At 37.7% G+C, this 18,414-nt stretch overlaps 1 protein-coding gene across 2 annotated transcripts in view; it reads right to left on the bottom strand.

Annotated features, from left to right (window-relative positions):
- The window catches only part of LOC113054492 (RNA-binding protein Musashi homolog 2-like), a 152,823-nt gene that overhangs the window by 87,902 nt on the left and 46,507 nt on the right, over window positions 1-18,414 (bottom strand). For both annotated transcript variants that reach the window (XM_026220080.1, XM_026220081.1), the window contains exon 6: window positions 11,086-11,178. In XM_026220080.1, the coding sequence (XP_026075865.1) occupies window positions 11,086-11,178 (93 nt within the window). The remainder of the gene's footprint in view (window positions 1-11,085; window positions 11,179-18,414) is intronic.

Genomic DNA, 18,414 nt, shown 5'->3' with positions numbered 1-18,414 from the left:
AAATTTTTAACAAATTACAACCAATTTTATATTCTTCGATTCACAAACTCTAAAAACAAGAGAATCATTTCTTTGTGTGTACCAGGCTTCATCTTGCACACATCCAGTCTGTTTTTTTTTCATTACTAACATTCATTCATTACTAACATTTATATTGGAGGTTTTGAATTTCACCTTCAGCTACTTGCTTTCTTTCTTATCATGTAAACAACAAGTTAAGTAAAACTATGAATATGCAATATAGAGCATAAATTTAGCAAAATGCTCGTATTTATAATGATTTTTTCCAGCTGACTGATGAGCTTATGGCCGCCGAATGGTTATTCTGGTGATTGTTTGCGGTTTTAGTCGCAGTCTGGAGCCCTGCATACAAAAACTTCTTGATGGTCAGGACATATACAAGCCACCTACTCTGCTCCAAACCAAAAAATAATTACCCACAATTATACTGCTACGCACTGCTGTACACAAAAGCCACATGGGTCAAGCAGGAGCCAATGAACAAAGGAAGTAAAAGGGAGAGAACAAGTTTGTTTATTAAATCCACAAACAAAGTCAAATCTCTCTCTTTTTGTCAGCCTCATTTCATTTGTCTGACTTAATTATATATATCATTTATATCATTTACCTTATCATTTATAATGATGATAACCAAAGAAATCACTAGAGAGAGACTGAGGAAGTTATGACTCTTTTGGAAATTCTAACCGAGCCTGATATATTTATATTTTAACAAATATAAAATTTAACATTTTAATATTTTATTTGTGCAAGGAAATGGACATGTAAGGTCAGTAATCAGTGCTGTGAAAATCAGAGCTGAGAGAGTCAGAACATCTATTTACAACAGAACAGGACGTGAAATGGAGAAAAAGTGAATTAATAATACATAAAGCATGTGTGAGATCACATCTTACAAAACAGAAAATAAAAACAGATAAACCTTCATGTTCAGGTTATGAGAAGAGAGAGTTAAGAATTATTTCCTCAGATTGCCTTTAGCTTAGCTGCATTAGAGGGTCAGAGGTCACCACAGACACAGAAATGAAACCTCACCTGCAAAATTCACTGTAATTAAAACCTTTCAAAGAGTCAGAGGGACACAGATATATTGAAGCGATCTGAAATGTCTCCCTAGGCAGAATATCCCATAAGAGCATGTGTTGCATCTGCAGATTCTCCATTATTAATTTGATAATAAAAATTGAAGTGAAAGAAAATACAATCTAAACTTTTATGGTCAGTATTTATCAATTCTGTTCGTTTCATAAACTATTATGCACCACAACTGTTTTTAGCATTGATAATAATAAAAAGTGTTTCTTGAGCAGTAAATCAGGTTATTAGAATGATTTCTAAAGGATCGTGTGACACTTAAGGCTACATGGCTGCTGAAAATTCAGCTTTGCCATCACTGGCAATACATTATTAATACATAAAAAATTGTTTATTATTTTACAATATTGCTGTTTTTACTGTATTTTTACAAATAAACGCAGCTTTGGTGAGCATTAGACTTTTTTCAAAAACATTTAAGTAACCAAAGAGTGGCAGGACTTTAATTTATGCATGAACTAATCTTTTAATTTATCCATTCATCAGAGAGATTCAAATAGCAAGTGACAAAGGAAGCATGAATGAATAAAATATAAAAAAAGAGGTTACTTAAGGCCAGATGCAGTTTCTGAGCTGTGTGTGAGGTCCTTCAAAGCCTGAATTGTCTGATATTACAAGAAAGAGCTTTATTTACTCAGAATATTTACTTACACATACAAACGCCAATGTACACACGAGTATGTTTGTTCAAGTGTGGGAAATAAGAGGCTTTAGACAAAAATCCTCCTAATCTGGAGCAAGATGTTAATTCATCCACTCTGGTTAAACACCCTCTCTCCTAACACACACACACACACACACACACACACACACACAGGACTGAGGAAGAGGAAAACCAAGGACATAATTCTTTGTCTTTAAAGAGGACAGTCTGTGGACAGAAGTAGTTTCAGGAGAGGCTCTGAGTGATCAAACCGTAAAAGGTAGAGAAAATAATTCTGCACACTCGGCACATACTCAGTCTGAGAGACTCACGATGAACCCAATTAGATTTCAGTTCTGTCAGAGCGGTTCAGGCTGCAAGAGTTCATATTCTAAAGACATAAAAATGCTAAACTTTGCAAGTTAAGTCATAACTTTGATAATGCAGATGTAGGGGTCAGCGATCTGATGATTCTATATAGTAATCGATCTTGCTGTCACCCATTTACTTTTCAAGCGCATCGTAGAGATTGTGATCTTTTATGTCCTCATAATCATGTTAAAATAACAGCAGTGATTGCTTATTAATGACTGTGAATGGTCAAATTATTTTGCATGTCTCTCTCATGTGTCTTTCATGCTTGGTGGTGTATTTATAAAACAATTCAGGTGAGCTAGCAGTAGAAGTGCAATAAATAAAATTTTTAGTTTCAGTTTCGTTTTGTGTCGCATGCCATTTCACCTCTCCAAGATGTTCATGTCTTTCTTTCTTCAGTCGCAAAAATTTAAATTTTGAGGAAAACATTTTTCTCCATATAATGGACTTCAATGGTGGCCCATGGGTTGAAGGTCCAAATGGACTCTCAATGACTCTCTTAAGACGTTTCCATGTACTTAAAGGAAATGTGCTACTCTTAGAAAGCTAGTGTGTGCCATTTTAACCACTACTGCATTAGACCAAGACTGCATTCAAAAATGTAAAAACTGTATGAAATTGTCTTACAATTTTAAGTAACTGTTTTCTATTTTAATATTTAATATACACCTTTTTTGTGGAAACAAAGACATTTGGCAGTTATGGCCTAGTGGTTAGAGAGCCAGAATCGTAACCCAAAGGTTGCAGGTTTGAATCTCAGTACCAGCAGGGATTGTTGGTGGAGTGAGTGAATGTACAGTTCTCTTCCACCTTCAATACCACAACTGAGGTGAGACCCTTGAGCAAGATACTGAACTGCTCCCGGGGTGTGTGTTCACAGTATTCACTGCTGTGTGTGTGTGTGTGTGTGTGTGTGTGCGCACTTGGATGGGTTTAAATGCAGATCACAAATTCATGGGACACCTTACTTAGCTAAGTCACATCCTGTCCTTCCTTCCTTCCTTCTCGGTCACGTTTGACCATGCATGTATAAATATAAAAATTAATTTCAACAAACTTCTAAATGGTAGCTAAAGGCATGGCTATATTAAATAAGTAGTTACTACAGAGGAATTGTTCATATTCTATATCATATCGAAACACAACACAGGGCTCCAGAAAAATAAATAAATAAATAACTTAAGGAACCATTGGGTCCTATGAGAAACAAAATTAGGTGCCAAATAATCTTTTTTTTAGTGCCACAGAATAAAAGGCAAGGTTCAATCTGGAGCCCAACTCAACAAGGAATTCACAAGAATGTCAAGCAAAACTATGAGCACACTCATTCACTCTCATACTCATCAACACTTTCTAATGAAAATAAATGCCTTATGTGAAGATGATTTTATTATGCCTACGTATGTGAACTGTACAACTAAATTGTTATGACTATCATACACTGAAAGCAGATATGCCACAATAAAGTTATGAAAATGTGCACCAGTAACTAAATCAGACACCTGATTTCAGTATAAGACAAATATGACAAATACAAAAACAAAATCTCCAAAAGAATGAGAACATATTTTTTTAGGCCTTATACAGAAGGTAAACAATTCTGGTAAGTGAAATGTTCCTGCATCTAGATCCTGTATTTTGGTGTTTTTAAACAGAGTCTGCAAGTTGTTTTGTGGTAGCTGGGGCAGTGAACATCTGCTTATGGTCAGTAAATCCATTTGGCTGAAGTTATTGCACATTCATGACATTAACTCAGACGCCACACAAATGGAAATAGTCATCTGCCTTTTTTTTTTAATTATTACTGGCCTGCTATTTAAAAAAAATGTCAATGCACACTAAACATCTGCCATGATATTAGAAACACATTTCCTGTCTCTGACCCCAAAATCGTTGTATCCTCTGAAAACAATTCTGTTTCCTCTGAACGGAAGAACACAAGCACCCTGAGGTGGCAGCAGTCTCTCTCTCTCTTGTTTGTGGAGGGACTCATTCTGAGGCCATCCTTAAAAATATTCTTGTTTGCCGTAACCCGACCGACCCTGTCAATTTAGGACTGATCAATTGATTTTATTTTTAGTTTTTTTGCTTTTAGTCCGACCGACTTCCCGGTTGTACATTTGAACTAAGACCAACCAATTTTTTTTTACGCTTCAAACCAATAAAAGCAATAAAATTGTATTAATGATATTTTAGTACGTATTGTAAAATTACTTATACAGTATTGTTCAAAATAATAGCAGTACAATGTGACTAACCAGAATAATCAAGGTTTTTAGTATATTTTTTATTGCTACGTGGCAAACAAGTTACCAGTAGGTTCAGTAGATTGTCAGAAAACAAACAAGACCCAGCATTCATGATATGCACGCTCTTAAGGCTGTGCAATTGGGCAATTAGTTGAAAGGGGTGTGTTCAAAAAAATAGCAGTGTCTACCTTTGACTGTACAAACTCAAAACTATTTTGTACAAACATTTTTTTTTTCTGGGATTTAGCAATCCTGTGAATCACTAAACTAATATTTAGTTGTATGACCACAGTTTTTTAAAACTGCTTGACATCTGTGTGGCATGGAGTCAACCAACTTGTGGCACCTCTCAGCTGTTATTCCACTCCATGATTCTTTAACAACATTCCACAATTCATTCACATTTCTTGGTTTTGCTTCAGAAACAGCATTTTTGATATCACCCCACAAGTTCTCAATTGGATTAAGGTCTGGAGATTGGGCTGGCCACTCCATAACATTAATTTTGTTGGTTTGGAACCAAGACTTTGCCCGTTTACTAGTGTGTTTTGGGTCATTGTCTTGTTGAAACAACCATTTCAAGGGCATGTCCTCTTCAGCATAGGGCAACATGACCTCTTCAAGTATTTTAACATATGCAAACTGATCCATGATCCCTGGTATGCGATAAATAGGCCCAACACCATAGTAGGAGAAACATGCCCATATCATGATGCTTGCACCTCCATGCTTCACTGTCTTCACTGTGTACTGTGGCTTGAATTCAGAGTTTGGGGGTCGTCTCACAAACTGCCTGTGGCCCTTGGACCCAAAAAGAACAATTTTACTCTCATCAGTCCACAAAATGTTCCTCCATTTCTCTTTAGGCCAGTTGATGTGTTCTTTGGCAAATTGTAACCTCTTCTGCACATGCCTTTTTTTTAACAGAGGGACTTTGCGGGGGATTCTTGAAAATAGATTAGCTTCACACAGACGTCTTCTAACTGTCACAGTACTTACAGGTAACTCCAGACTGTCTTTGATCATCCTGGAGGTGATCATTGGCTGAGTCTTTGCCATTCTGGTTATTCTTCTATCCATTTTGATGGTTGTCTTCCGTTTTCTTCCACGTCTCTCTGGTTTTGCTCTCCATTTTAAGGCATTGGAGATCATTTTAGCTGAACAGCCTATCATTTTTTGCACCTCTTTATAGGTTTTCCCCTCTCTAATCAACTTTTTAATCAAAGTACGCTGTTCTTCTGAACAATGTCTTGAACGACCCATTTTCCTCAGCTTTCAAATGCATGTTCAACAAGTGTTGGCTTCATCCTTAAATAGGGGCCACCTGATTCACACCTGTTTCTTCACAAAATTGATGACCTCAGTGATTGAATGCCACACTGCTATTTTTTTGAACACACCCCTTTCAACTAATTCAACTAATTGCCCAATTGCACAGCCTTAAGAGCGTGCATATCATGAATGCTGGGTCTCATTTGTTTTCTGAGAATCTACTGAACCTACTGGTAACTTGTTTGCCACGTAGCAATAAAAAAATATACGAAAAACCTTGATTATTCTGGTTAGTCACATTGTACTGCTATTATTTTGAACAATACTGTATATAAATTGCCTAGGCCTACATACAAATAAAAGGCAACATTCTTTTTTTTCTTTTTTTTTTAAACCCTGTGATGTCATCTATGTTTACACTGACACTGATGTCTCCTCTCATTCACTGTCACAGTCAATGGTTCGCGCTTGGTAATGATGGCTGCGGCTGCAGTAAACAAAATTTTCGCTGTCACTGTTCAAAGTCATAGGGGTTCGGGCACCATAATACATCAAAAAAATGCATTTAAACAGCTCGACACCGCTTTAACTCTGCACGAAGTTCTGGAAAAACTGTGCCCAGATCTGTTCCCATCCCTTCTCCCATCTAGTCTAAAACCGTGACAGTGTCGACTGTCACTTTATGTTCGAAAATCTATTGCACGAATCGATTGGAACAACCAACACAAGTTTCGAAAACGAAAATAGTAAAAAATTTAACGGCCTTCTCTCTGAGTGCGTCCAGGTTTTTTTTTGTTTTTTGGAACACGCGTCACACAGCAGCAGCAACTTCGGTCACACACGCATAACAGTAAATAACATTTCTGCACAGTGTTTCTCTTTTTACAACAGAAATGTGATTCTGCTGGTATTCAGACAGTCTCATGCATACAGATACAGATTCGGGCTAGAATCGCCTATGCGATCTTTTGTTGTAGTTGACATTTCTAATCGTAAACACAGCCATGTTGAAGCCTGCAGTCAATGTTTTGCATTGTTATGGCAGTCCACTCTGCTTATTGTTTTTCGAGAATGTTGTCACTCCTGTTGTCATTGTGCATGTAACCTAATGCCAATAAATCATCAGAAATATTGGTCTTTACCAATATATTAAATCTTTACATTCCTCCTGCCTGTTGTCCGTGGATTTACCTGTATTTGCTGTATAAAATGCATCTAGATCAATTCGATGAACAATTGTCACTCAAATCAAACAGGATTTTTTTCACAAAAGTGACAACCCAAGAAAGCAAAGTAAATGGTCTCTCATTTGTAGGTTGTATTGACACCTAGCGGTGGATGCAAGTAAAACAGTAGCTCATTTATTTTCTTCTCACCTGAAATTCATGCAATTAACATGTTTTCGACAAAGATTTCAATTTGTTTGTGGTCTATATAGCCTGCATCAAAATGAGGTTTGCAATGATGCGCCCGAAGGCACGGGTTGAAGACCCAGTCAGTGACGTCATGATATGCTAATCTGTTTACACTGAAACTTGAAAAAAAAATATATATAGACCTACTTACCTTTTTTTAAAAAAAAGATTTACTGCTACTGTAAACGAAAATATTTTTAAGGATTTCCTGAGCAATGGCCAGCTGTGTCTCTGTGTGATGTTCAGAGCTGCACTTGAGTGAACTCTCTTGTACACACTCATGTATGTTCTCTTCCCTGTCTGAGCACACACTTGCTTGAAGCACATCAGTGTTTGTGCTCAGTGTCTGCTCTGCTTCTATCCTTCCATCACAATGGATAATCAGTATTAAAACCAAAAAGTGCAGACTAATTAATCAGAACAGACACTAAATTTAAAGAGGCTATTTAGAGGATTCAGAGACGCTTGTTATTAGCCTCACCTGTGGCCATTAATTCAATGCAGCCAAAAACTGATCTGCTTGTGTGCACATAACATACAAGAGATGGATTTGCATTTACAAACAAGCAGCTTAAAATTCACAAGATGTTAGTTGGACTGAAGTCATGTGGATTACTTGTTGATTATTGTGATGTTTTTATCAGATGTTTGGACTATTCTGACAGCACCCATTCACTGCAGAAGATCTGATGGTGGGGGATGTAATATAAAATTTCTCCAAATCTGATTCAATTAACATATCTTCCATCTATATCTTGGATTGTATGAGGGTAATTCAATATTCGGAAAAATCTAAATTTTTTAGCAAAATATTTCTTTAGTTTGATGTAAATGAGAAACCGGCTGTAAAGAGCAGAAGTCAAAAACATGCACTGTTGCTCTCCATGGTGTGATTTGTTTAGCCAATGCAACACTGAAACCTTTATTACGCAGTGTTTTCCCTGAAAGAGATAAGAAAACTGAAATCACCACCTGTTTCCTCCTTTCAGCTCTTAACCAACTGTCACAACTACCTAAAACACACTCACACAAAATTAAAAACATACACTAACTCACCCCGATCACTGAAGCACATAAACCACATCCATGCAGAGGCAACTGAACTTACACACACACACACACACACACACACACACACGAGTAATGACATTTAGGTCCACTAAGAAACTCTAAACATGTCCAATTGAGACATGTGAATTGCTTGATCGCTGTCTCTCTCTCTCTCTCTCTCTCTCTCTCTCTCTCTCTCTCTCTCGCTCTCTCTTAACTCTAAAGTGCCGGGTTCCCGTCTGTGGGAGTCTCAGTGCTGCACAGATACACAGAGATAATGGCAGTGTACAGCGGAGGGCCAGTTTATTTAATAAACATAGAAATCCACCTGAGAAAGAGAGCCTTTTCCCAGCCTGTGGAAAATGGAAAGAGAGAGCTGGGCGAACAGAAAGAGAAGGGCTCTGATTTCAGATGACATGTTCAATCACCGATTTGTTTGTGCTCTTAAAATCTTCCACAAGAAGCTAAAAAAGCTTGTCTCAAATAATCAAGTCAATAAAGTCCTGCTCAACCATGATGACTCTGGCCGTTGTGGTGAATTTACACTCAGATTTTTTTTTTTTCATATAAGCAGACAGGTAATATTAACAACCCACAGTCTTTCATTCAGAGTTGAATTTTCCATAACTAAGGCAACAATACCCATATAAAAATTAGGGGTGTAAGAAAATAGAGACACGTGAGTATCGAGATATTTTGTTTGGCGATACTGTATCGATTCTCAAAAATGTAATCGAGATTTAAAAAAATAAATAAATAAAAATCATACAAGATTCATGGCAGTTGTTTCATTTTGGGTGTATTTCCCAACCACTAGACGGCAGTCTTCATCTCTGAACAAATCCTGAGTGACTGGAAATACTAGTATTAGAGCACACCACTCATGTTAGCGTCAATATAGTTTGCTGCTAGTTATGGAGGATGAAAGAATTATCCCAGTTCATGTTTCGTTGTACAAAGCTAAAGTGTGCCGTCATTTGGGCTTTTGTGGTAATGTCCACTGTGGGACTGTGGCGCTGGTGCTACCTCAGTTTCGCCACTTGCCATGTGAAGAGGCTCACGCGGGGTACAACAGGCGGAAGGGTCACCCCGTGGCTGCAGCTTTCTCTCATTTTGGGGCCGTTTAGTGCAGTTGGTGCGGTGCTCACATCGCGGTTTCGGCGATAATACAAACATACATAAATACAAACGGTAAAACTTGAGATATCCAAGTGGAAAGTTTCAACATCCGTATTTATTTTATTGTTTTACAATTGTTTTGTTTTCTTTAAGAACCCTGTAAGAATCCTTTATTTTTCATTGATATTAAGCAAATGTAATTCTTTTGTTCAGATCAAAAATGTTATGACATTGTATGTCACACTTGTAAACTTAAATTGTGAACCTTTAAAGCAGGATCCAAAATAGGGGTGTAACGCCACTTAATATGTTCGTTTGGAAACACAAACAAAATATTGCATTCGGTGCAAACGTGCACCGTACCGAAAGCCCTGTACCAAAACGGTCCGGTACGAATACACGTACCGTTACACCCCTAGTCCAAAAATATATATGCTCTTTTTATAAAATACATTTTATACGTATTAAACATTTAACACCTACCAAGCACCCCCCATTATGGGACTCACAGCTGAAAGTACCCTACCTAACTTAAAATTGTAACAGTTCCTTACTTCAGTGTTATACAAATAATTTTGGTGTCTTTGGAAAGAAGACCCTTTGGGCTTTATCAACCAGATTTGATAATGCTCAAAAATATTACAAGTTATAGACACTGAAGTGCCTTGAGATTCCTGCAAACATTTTTTAGAGACTATGTCGAGAACAAAACATCCTGAGATTGCTAGAAATGCAGCATTAACAATGAATTACAATGGAAATACGTGCTGATGTGATGATGGCCAGTTATAAAGATGGTAATAACACAAATGCGCCATACAGTAAAGTCAATAAATTGCACTCCATTCATATAGACGTGTTCGCGAGCTTATTTGAGGTATATATAGTAATGATATATAGTTTGTCAGAATTACATTTGTCCCATTTCATTTAATCTATTCGTAAAAATTGACACGTGCAAACACAGGGAGTTGAGGATGCGGGTGTCAGGGTGCAGGCTAACAGGTTAACTAAAGGATCCTACTAGCCCTTTAATTTATCCCCCTTTACTCGTACTGCACAAAAAGTGATTCAGTAACATTGAATGTTACAGGGACTGATTATTGCAAACGCAGATCCACTGTGTTCTGGTTAAATACTTTTTTATTTATTGCTAAGGTTTGCATATGGTGGCGTGTTCTTAATGACAGCTTTCCTTACAATATATACAATTTCTTTTAAAATAAGAAATATCCCAATATATTGCCTTGCTTACAGTATTACAGTGTATTGCAATATATCGTATTGCAATATATCGTATTGCAATCCCTGTATCGTGATACGCATTGTATTGCCAGTTTCTTGGCAATACACAGCCCTAATAAAAATACAGTCCAACTCCATTCTTATGTCTAACCAGGACAATCTAGCCACACCTACAATTCAAACCCTACCCACTCCCAGCCCAAACTCCATCCCCAACATCCCATCCGCACCTTAGCCATGCACTCAAATTACCCTACTCATTTCATTATGCCCCCAGCCATAGCCACAGACTAAAACTCACCCACTACCATCCTAGCCCTGCTCCCAGGCAGGTTTTAATCAATGTCAACTACTTGGCAGTAACTGTCCAGATATAAATACTTCATTCTACAGCCTGTAAGTTTCAACATCACTGAAAACACCAACAACAGTTTCCTGAATCAACCACACACCGCCTTCACACAACTGTGCCCTCATTTCCAGCATTGCACTGTAACGAACACATCCGGAGCAGACATGAGCGAGTCTGTGTTTGCCTAGGCATGGAAATCTGTAGAAGTTCATACTGGAATATCAGTAGGGAGTGATGTTCTGGTCTTACCTTTCCGAACTGTTCAAAATACTGTTTCACATCTTCAACAACTGTGCTTGCTGATAATCCACCCACAAATATTTTCTTTGTCCTTGTTACCATCTGGTGAGAAAGAGGGAGAGAAAAACATGAGCAAAACAAAACACGTTCAGACCAAGCAGACACCTAGATTACTGACACTGATCTATTCCGATCATGATGTTCGTTAGTTTGTCTAAATATGTGATTAAATAATCTGCATGTTTACCATAAAAATGTATTAATTAAATACAGAGGAGAATGAATCATTAATTTACGTACATTTCAGTAACAAACAATACGTTTTATGAAATACCAAGTATAGATCAAGAAATAGAGCAGACTTTTTAACCAGATGGTGAGAATGAGAATGAGAAACAAATATAGAAGAGAACGGTGTATCAGTATTTCCTGCAAATCTGTAGTGCCACCAAAAAAACAAAAAACAAACAGATGTATTTTGGCTGAGTTGTGAGCTTATGTACTATAAGTGACACGAGTGAAAAAAAATGAAAAAAAAATGACAAAAACACATACTGATTCAAATGGTAGCACTATATTTTACAGTCCTATTCCACATGCATAGACTATGTACTTGTTAAAGTAATTATAATAACTGGGTAATAACTAGGAACTAATCCTGAACCTACCCCTAAACCTAACCAATGAAGTTACCTTACAATATTCAGCATTATTCACTTTCTTAGGCAAGTACACTGCAAGAACAAGTAAGTGCGCGTGCTGTAAAATAAAGTGCAACCAAAAAAAATAAAAAATCTACACAAACGTCCTATTGTGTTGTCCAAGATATGTCGGAATGCCAACATAAATACTTGTGCCTGCTTACAAAGACCCACAATTAAAACTTAGTAAAGACAAAATACAAGAACCGGTCTAATTCCATTCTTTTGACTATCACAATGCCTTTGAACATCTTGATTTGGGGGCTTTTCTCAGTATACCTTCATGTTAAGATCATGTGGATGACAAAGGTCTGACCTCAGGATGACACATTTGTGTTTGAACATCATCTTCCTCTGTAAACAAACTCCAAAAAAAGCTTTAAAAGAGGCACAGTGCTGATTCCAGTCTCTCCAGATGCACCTTCCTAAGATATAACAGCTAATAATGCTGTTACAAATCACTTTTCACTGATGCCACAAACGTTTGGCACCATTAGTGCCGCTTTCTATTCAGTTAAACTCCTGACATGTTTACTTCTGCTCTGACACACATCCAGATGCTTTTCAGCTCCAGTCACGTTTAAAACCAAATGACAGAGCAAAACAAATCCTTCCTTTTCCCCTCTAAACTCAATTAAGGAATAGTGGGAAGGAGGGTAGCATTAAAACCTTTAATTCCCAAGCGGGTTAAATACAAAAGATTTCTACAGCCCACAAGAAGAGGTGACAGGAGGATGAGATCAAGTGTAGCCGAAGAGAGAAAGACAGGAAGAATCTTAAAACACACGCACCTTTAGGAAATTTAATAGCCACATAAAAAGTGCATTAATAAATAGCATATATTCATGCAGTAAAAACAGTAATAACAGTGAAATTATAGTAAATACTTCGGACTTTAAGAAATTGATTGCGGCCGAAAATATTATAGAGTTCTTTTTTTTTTATTGCGCAATTAATTGATTTATCGACTATCGCGACAGGTCTATAAAAAAAAAAAAAAAAAAAAGGCAGCAAAAACTGTTTGCGGCACTGTTAATATTAAAAACGGTTCTTAAACATCAAGGCAGCATATTATTTATAATATGATTATAGATTCAAATAGAAAACAGCTCTTATTTATATATTTATATATGTAATAATGTTTTACAATACTATTGTTTTACATTATCTTTTTAAAAATGTATAATTCTTAATTATTCCAAACTTTTGAACAGCAGTATGAGCCCTAATTCCAGCAATTGTTTGAAAACCTTTGTTCTATTTGCAATTCCATCTGGTGATTCTAGTTAACAAGAAATAAAACCCTACTCCTTTAAATACTACATAAATCTGTTTATTCTGTCACTGAATGTGCAATAACCGGAGCAGATATGTGTCTGTCTATCTACCTGTCTATTTGCATCAGCACTGGCAGCTTGTATTTGACACACATTCAGGATGCAAATCAATCCAGTGGCTGGAGATCAGAGCCTAACAAGAGCACATCCACCCAGGTTATCAGGTCTGTTCAGCCTGGGTATTTACCAGCATCCCTGTTCTTATCAGCACAGATCTAACTAATGGAAACAGCAGCTGGCCCTGTTCCCAGACTACCAGCAGCAGCTTCATCTGCTTCCTGTGACACCGTGGGTCTATGCGAGAGGCGTTTCCCTGCTCACCACCTCTGCTGCTGCCCTGTCTGAGGATGCTTAAGTTTTTAGCCGGCTTTTTATGCTCTGTGACAGGTCTGCCCACAGGGCTGATGGGATTTCTACAAGCACTGCAACAACGCAATTACTTTCTCTCCTGCTTTCTCCGTGTTGACAACCCGACACGACTGCCTAAATCCTCCTGGAGAAGAGAGAGACAGACAGCCAGGTAAAAAGACACTGATACAGGAATAAAGTAAGCTTGTGTGTTACACAACTTACATTATTCAGAGCAAAAAACGTCTAACAGGTATCAGAGCCCACCACCATAAAGACTTCCAGGCTGAAAGCAGAGCGGGTATTTTTCTCTCAGGGACATATAGGAAACGGTTTGTGCTAATATGAGATGGTCGCTTATTATTTGTGCAGAATCTGCTTGTGACACTTATTAAAATGAGATCCGAGTTATGAAGATGTATTCCCAGCTCAGCTCAAACAGGCAGGAACACAGACGACGGGCTCCAGGGAGGAGCTGGAGAAACGGAAGAGACGAGTAACTTTCCCACCGATCTGCTTGCACACCTGCTGGTGCTTTAGAGCAGTAACTCTGAAGGAGAATTCAACAGCATGAGCGAGACTGAATGACCTCTCTCTGGTTCCCACAAGGACACGGTCTCCTCTCTCTCTTTCTCTCTGCAGCAGTGAGTGTGTGAGATCTGTTGCAGGGTCACTGCCGTTTCTCAAGGACATGTTCCTTCTGGCTTTTTTTTCCTGACAGATCTTAAGTGACATTACAGTATACTACGTCAGCATAGTGAAGCGAGGAATTGAAAGAGCCATATGTAAAATAGGATGATGTTGTTTGGTTCCTAACATTTCAACAAAATAAGTTATTGGATGTTCCACAGTTGTCAATCATACAGAATTGGAACGACATAGGTAAGTAAATGATTTTTGGGTGGACTATCCCTTTAAGTTACAAAAAAACAAAACAATCATGAGCTCTCTCTTCTAAGCGTCTCTATGGGACACACATGCACACTCGGTTCATCCACGACTTAAATGAGAGTTTCACACACAAACACAAATACAAACACACGCTTATCCTCCATGGCCCCTGATTTGGTGAATGACAGTATTTGTGGACAGCTGAGGACAGTTGTCTGACTTTGGCTTCATCTCTCTAACAAGGCCACTTGAACCAGAGGGCATCCTTTCAAATCGAGACCTCTTTCCTGTGAGGAGCTTTTCTTCATCCTGCTCTCCCAATCAGAGCACTTTCTCCCTCAGCTTTTCTGACTTCTGTTCATTTTCAAAAAGAAATGATTAGAATGTGGCCGCAGCCATCAGCGATCCACGTCGGCTCTCACATTCCCAATAGTAATTACAGGGTGAGACGTCCACCCGCCCCTGACAGCAGATCAGCACACACACCTGAACTTTTAAAGCAGTTGTTGTAATTCAACACATCCTTCCAGTCTAAAGTTAGTGTCTGTGAGATGTTTCCGTGATGAGGTGTGGACTTCCATTACTGCCTCCATTCTGGCTTGTATATACACGAGTTGTTTTATGTTCAAGTCAGCTGAACAAAGAGAGACTTGCTCACATTTATAAACACACCCCTGCCATCTGCATAGTAAGTGAGCTTCATATGCAAAATTAATATCCAGATGAAATGTGAAAATGCCACAATGAAACCGTGAGTGCAACTCTTGTGTTATCAGTGGCAGCCTAACTAAAAATACTCTGACAGGATCAGGTCTTGCAAAATAAATGTTTTCATTAGAAATAAAAATATCTATTATTGTTTATTTATACCTCTAACTGCTGCTTCTTCTAGACAGAAATTACATTTAAATGGGAACCAAATCAAGACTTCTGCTTTTGTAGATGAGACCTCAGGTTTAGAGTTCAATGGACAACAAATCTTCACTGGGACAAATTGGATATTTAATAGTTCTTGGTTTTCCTTTAAGTCTCCTGAGCAATGAAAGAGCAACTGTTACGTTGTTTTCCTTTAAAGCTGTCCATTAATCCTTTAAAAATAATCTTAAAATTTTTTTTTTAAAAGCATTTCCATTCATTTTATAAAAGCAATAACTGAGAAATAAGCAAAAAGCATCTTATTTTAAAAAAATCATTCTGTCATGAGTTGCAGGCAGCCCGTTTCCTGAACGGTCATGGAAAGTCAATAAACTCAGGGTTACACTGTGAAATGGGCTGGTTCATTAAGGTGCAGTTGAAAGTTTGTGTTTAAGGATGAGAGTAAGCATTTGGCTTGGGCTGTGGGTTTAATGTTTTTAATGCTGAGTGTTGAAACATAGGCTAACTAACCTCAAGAGATCCTCCCTGTCAATCATACATTTGAGCTCAGTTTCTCTACCTCTCTCGTCACTTAGCACTAATCAGGTTTTAAAGGGAACCTATTTTGCACCTTTTTACAAGATGTAATATAAGTCTCATGTGTCATCTTGATAATATTAGATAACTTTGATAGAAAGGTATGTAATGGATTACAATCAACCAAAAATTATTCAGACAGCTGTTAGTATGACTATATTTACACATCTATCAATACTTAGTCAGGCAAACCTTAGCCTTAATGACTGTCTCCTGGCCATGCTCCAGATTCATGCAGACTTTTGGTCCCAAACTTGTTTTACTGGTAGTCCACTGTTTTAAGGGTATAATTGAGCAATTTTAGACCAATATCTAATCTTCCTTTTATAGGCAAAATTATAGAAAAGGCAGTTTTTAATCAGCTGAACAAATACTTAAACTCAAATGGATACCTGGACAATTTTCAATCTGGTTTCCGACCGCATCACAGCACAGAGACAGCACTCATTAAGATAATAAATGATATTCGCTTAAATTGTGACTCTGGCAAAATATCGGTGCTGGTATTGCTAGATCTCAGTGCTGCGTTTGACACTGTCGATCATAACATACTACTAGAGAGACTGGAGAACTGGGTCGGGCTTTCTGGGATGGTACTCAAATGATTCAGATCATACTTAGAAGGGAGAGGCTATTATGTGAGTATAGGAGAGCATAAGTCTAAGTGGACGTCCATGACATGCGGAGTCCCACAAGGGTCAATTCTTGCACCGCTCTTGTTTAGCCTGTATATGCTTCCACTAAGTCATATAATGAGAAAGAACCAAATCGCCGATCACAGCTATGCTGATGATACCCAGATTTACCTAGCCTTATCTCCAAATGACTACAGCCCCATTGACTCCCTCTGTCAACGCATTGATGAAATTAATAGTTGGATGTGCCAGAACTTTCTTCAGTTAAACAAGGAAAAAACTGAAGTCATTGCATTTGGAAACAAAGATGAAGTGTTAAAGGTGAATGCATACCTTGACTCTAGGGGTCAAACAACTAGAAATCAAGTCAGGAATCTTGGTGTGATTCTGGAGACAGACCTTAGTTTCAGTAGTCATGTCAAAGCAGTAACTAAATCAGCAATACTACCATTTAAAAAACATTGCAAGAATTAGATGTTTTGTTTCCAGTCAAGACTTGGAGAAACTTGTTCATGCCTTTATCACCAGCAGGGTGGACTATTGTAATGGGCTCCTCACTGGCCTTCCCAAAAAGACCATTAGACAGCTGCAGCTCATCCAGAATGCTGCTGCCAGGATTCTGACTAGAACCAGAAAATCTGAGCATATCACACCAGTCCTCAGGTCCTTACACTGGCTTCCAGTTACATTTAGGATTGATTTTAAAGTACTTTTACTCGTATATAAGTCACTAAATGACCTAGGACCGAAATATATTGCAGATATGTTCACTGAATATAAGCCTAACAGACCACTCAGATCACTAGGATCAAGTCAGTTAGAAATACCAAGGGTTCACACAAAACAAGGGGAGTCTGCCTTTAGTTTTTATGCCGCCCGCAGTTGGAATCAGCTTCCAGAAGAGATCAGATGTGCAAAAACACTAGTCACATTTAAATCTAGACTCAAAACGCATCTTTTTAGCTGTGCATTTATTGAATGAGCACTGTCAAATGTCCGAACTGATTGCACTATATTTTCAATGTTTTATTTTATTTTATTTTTATGTAAAATTATTTTCTAACTGTTTTTAAATGTCTTAATCATTTTAAAAGTTTAAAAATTGCTTGTTTTATTTTTATTTTTCTTCATGATTATTTTACTTTCTTTTATGTAAAGCACTTTGAATTACCACTGTGTACGAAATGTGCTATATAAATAAACTTGCCTTGCCTTATAATTTGTCACAGTTTACTTTATTTTGCTAACCTTACATAAACTTTAGTGTCCTACACCCACTAGTAAATAAAATTATATCTGGTCTCTGAATAATCTTTGGTTTAAACGTAAATCCTTAGGTTATTTCCACACTTAATTATAAATTGTCTTTGACGATTTAGTTTTAATCCATATGCGTGTGCTAAGTGAGTGAATATCAAAGACCACAACAGAAGTGCGAGCATGCTCTCTCTCTCTCTCTCTCTCTCTCACACACACACACCAGAAGTGCGTGAGCATTCTCTCTCTCCCTACCATTAAGTAACTTGTGCATTGTTTTACTTGTTTTTGACCTATCCAACTGAACTACAAACTTTCCAGTGATGAAATGCATGTTCACTTGACAAGCTCGCATCTCCGCCGCTGTGCCCAATCCACTCAGCATGCTTTATCAGCTCGTGCATGTCAGCTATACATGCGTTAATACTGAATGTTTAACATTATATTCATTGCCTAGATATCCTACATGGACAACCTTAATCTCTAATAACTCCATTCTGCTGTCTGTGTTTCTTTGTCTGAATATGGCACTTATCACATGCTGTGTGGTATCGGTGTTTGGTATGGGGCATTTTAACGGGTACGAGTACAGGAGCTCAGTATCGGACCCAATACCGATACCAGTATCGGTGCATCTCTATTTTATTTTTACATTAAAGTTTTGATTGTGCACTTTCAAGTCTATGTTAAAAAATGTCAGTTACAGTTAAGAGGTTA

Source organism: Carassius auratus, chromosome 35 (assembly GCF_003368295.1).
Source record: "Carassius auratus strain Wakin chromosome 35, ASM336829v1, whole genome shotgun sequence".
Taxonomy (NCBI): Eukaryota; Metazoa; Chordata; class Actinopteri; order Cypriniformes; family Cyprinidae; genus Carassius; species Carassius auratus.
The sequence above is the reverse complement of the archived record's forward strand: the minus strand, read 5'-3'. Positions and strand labels throughout refer to the sequence as shown.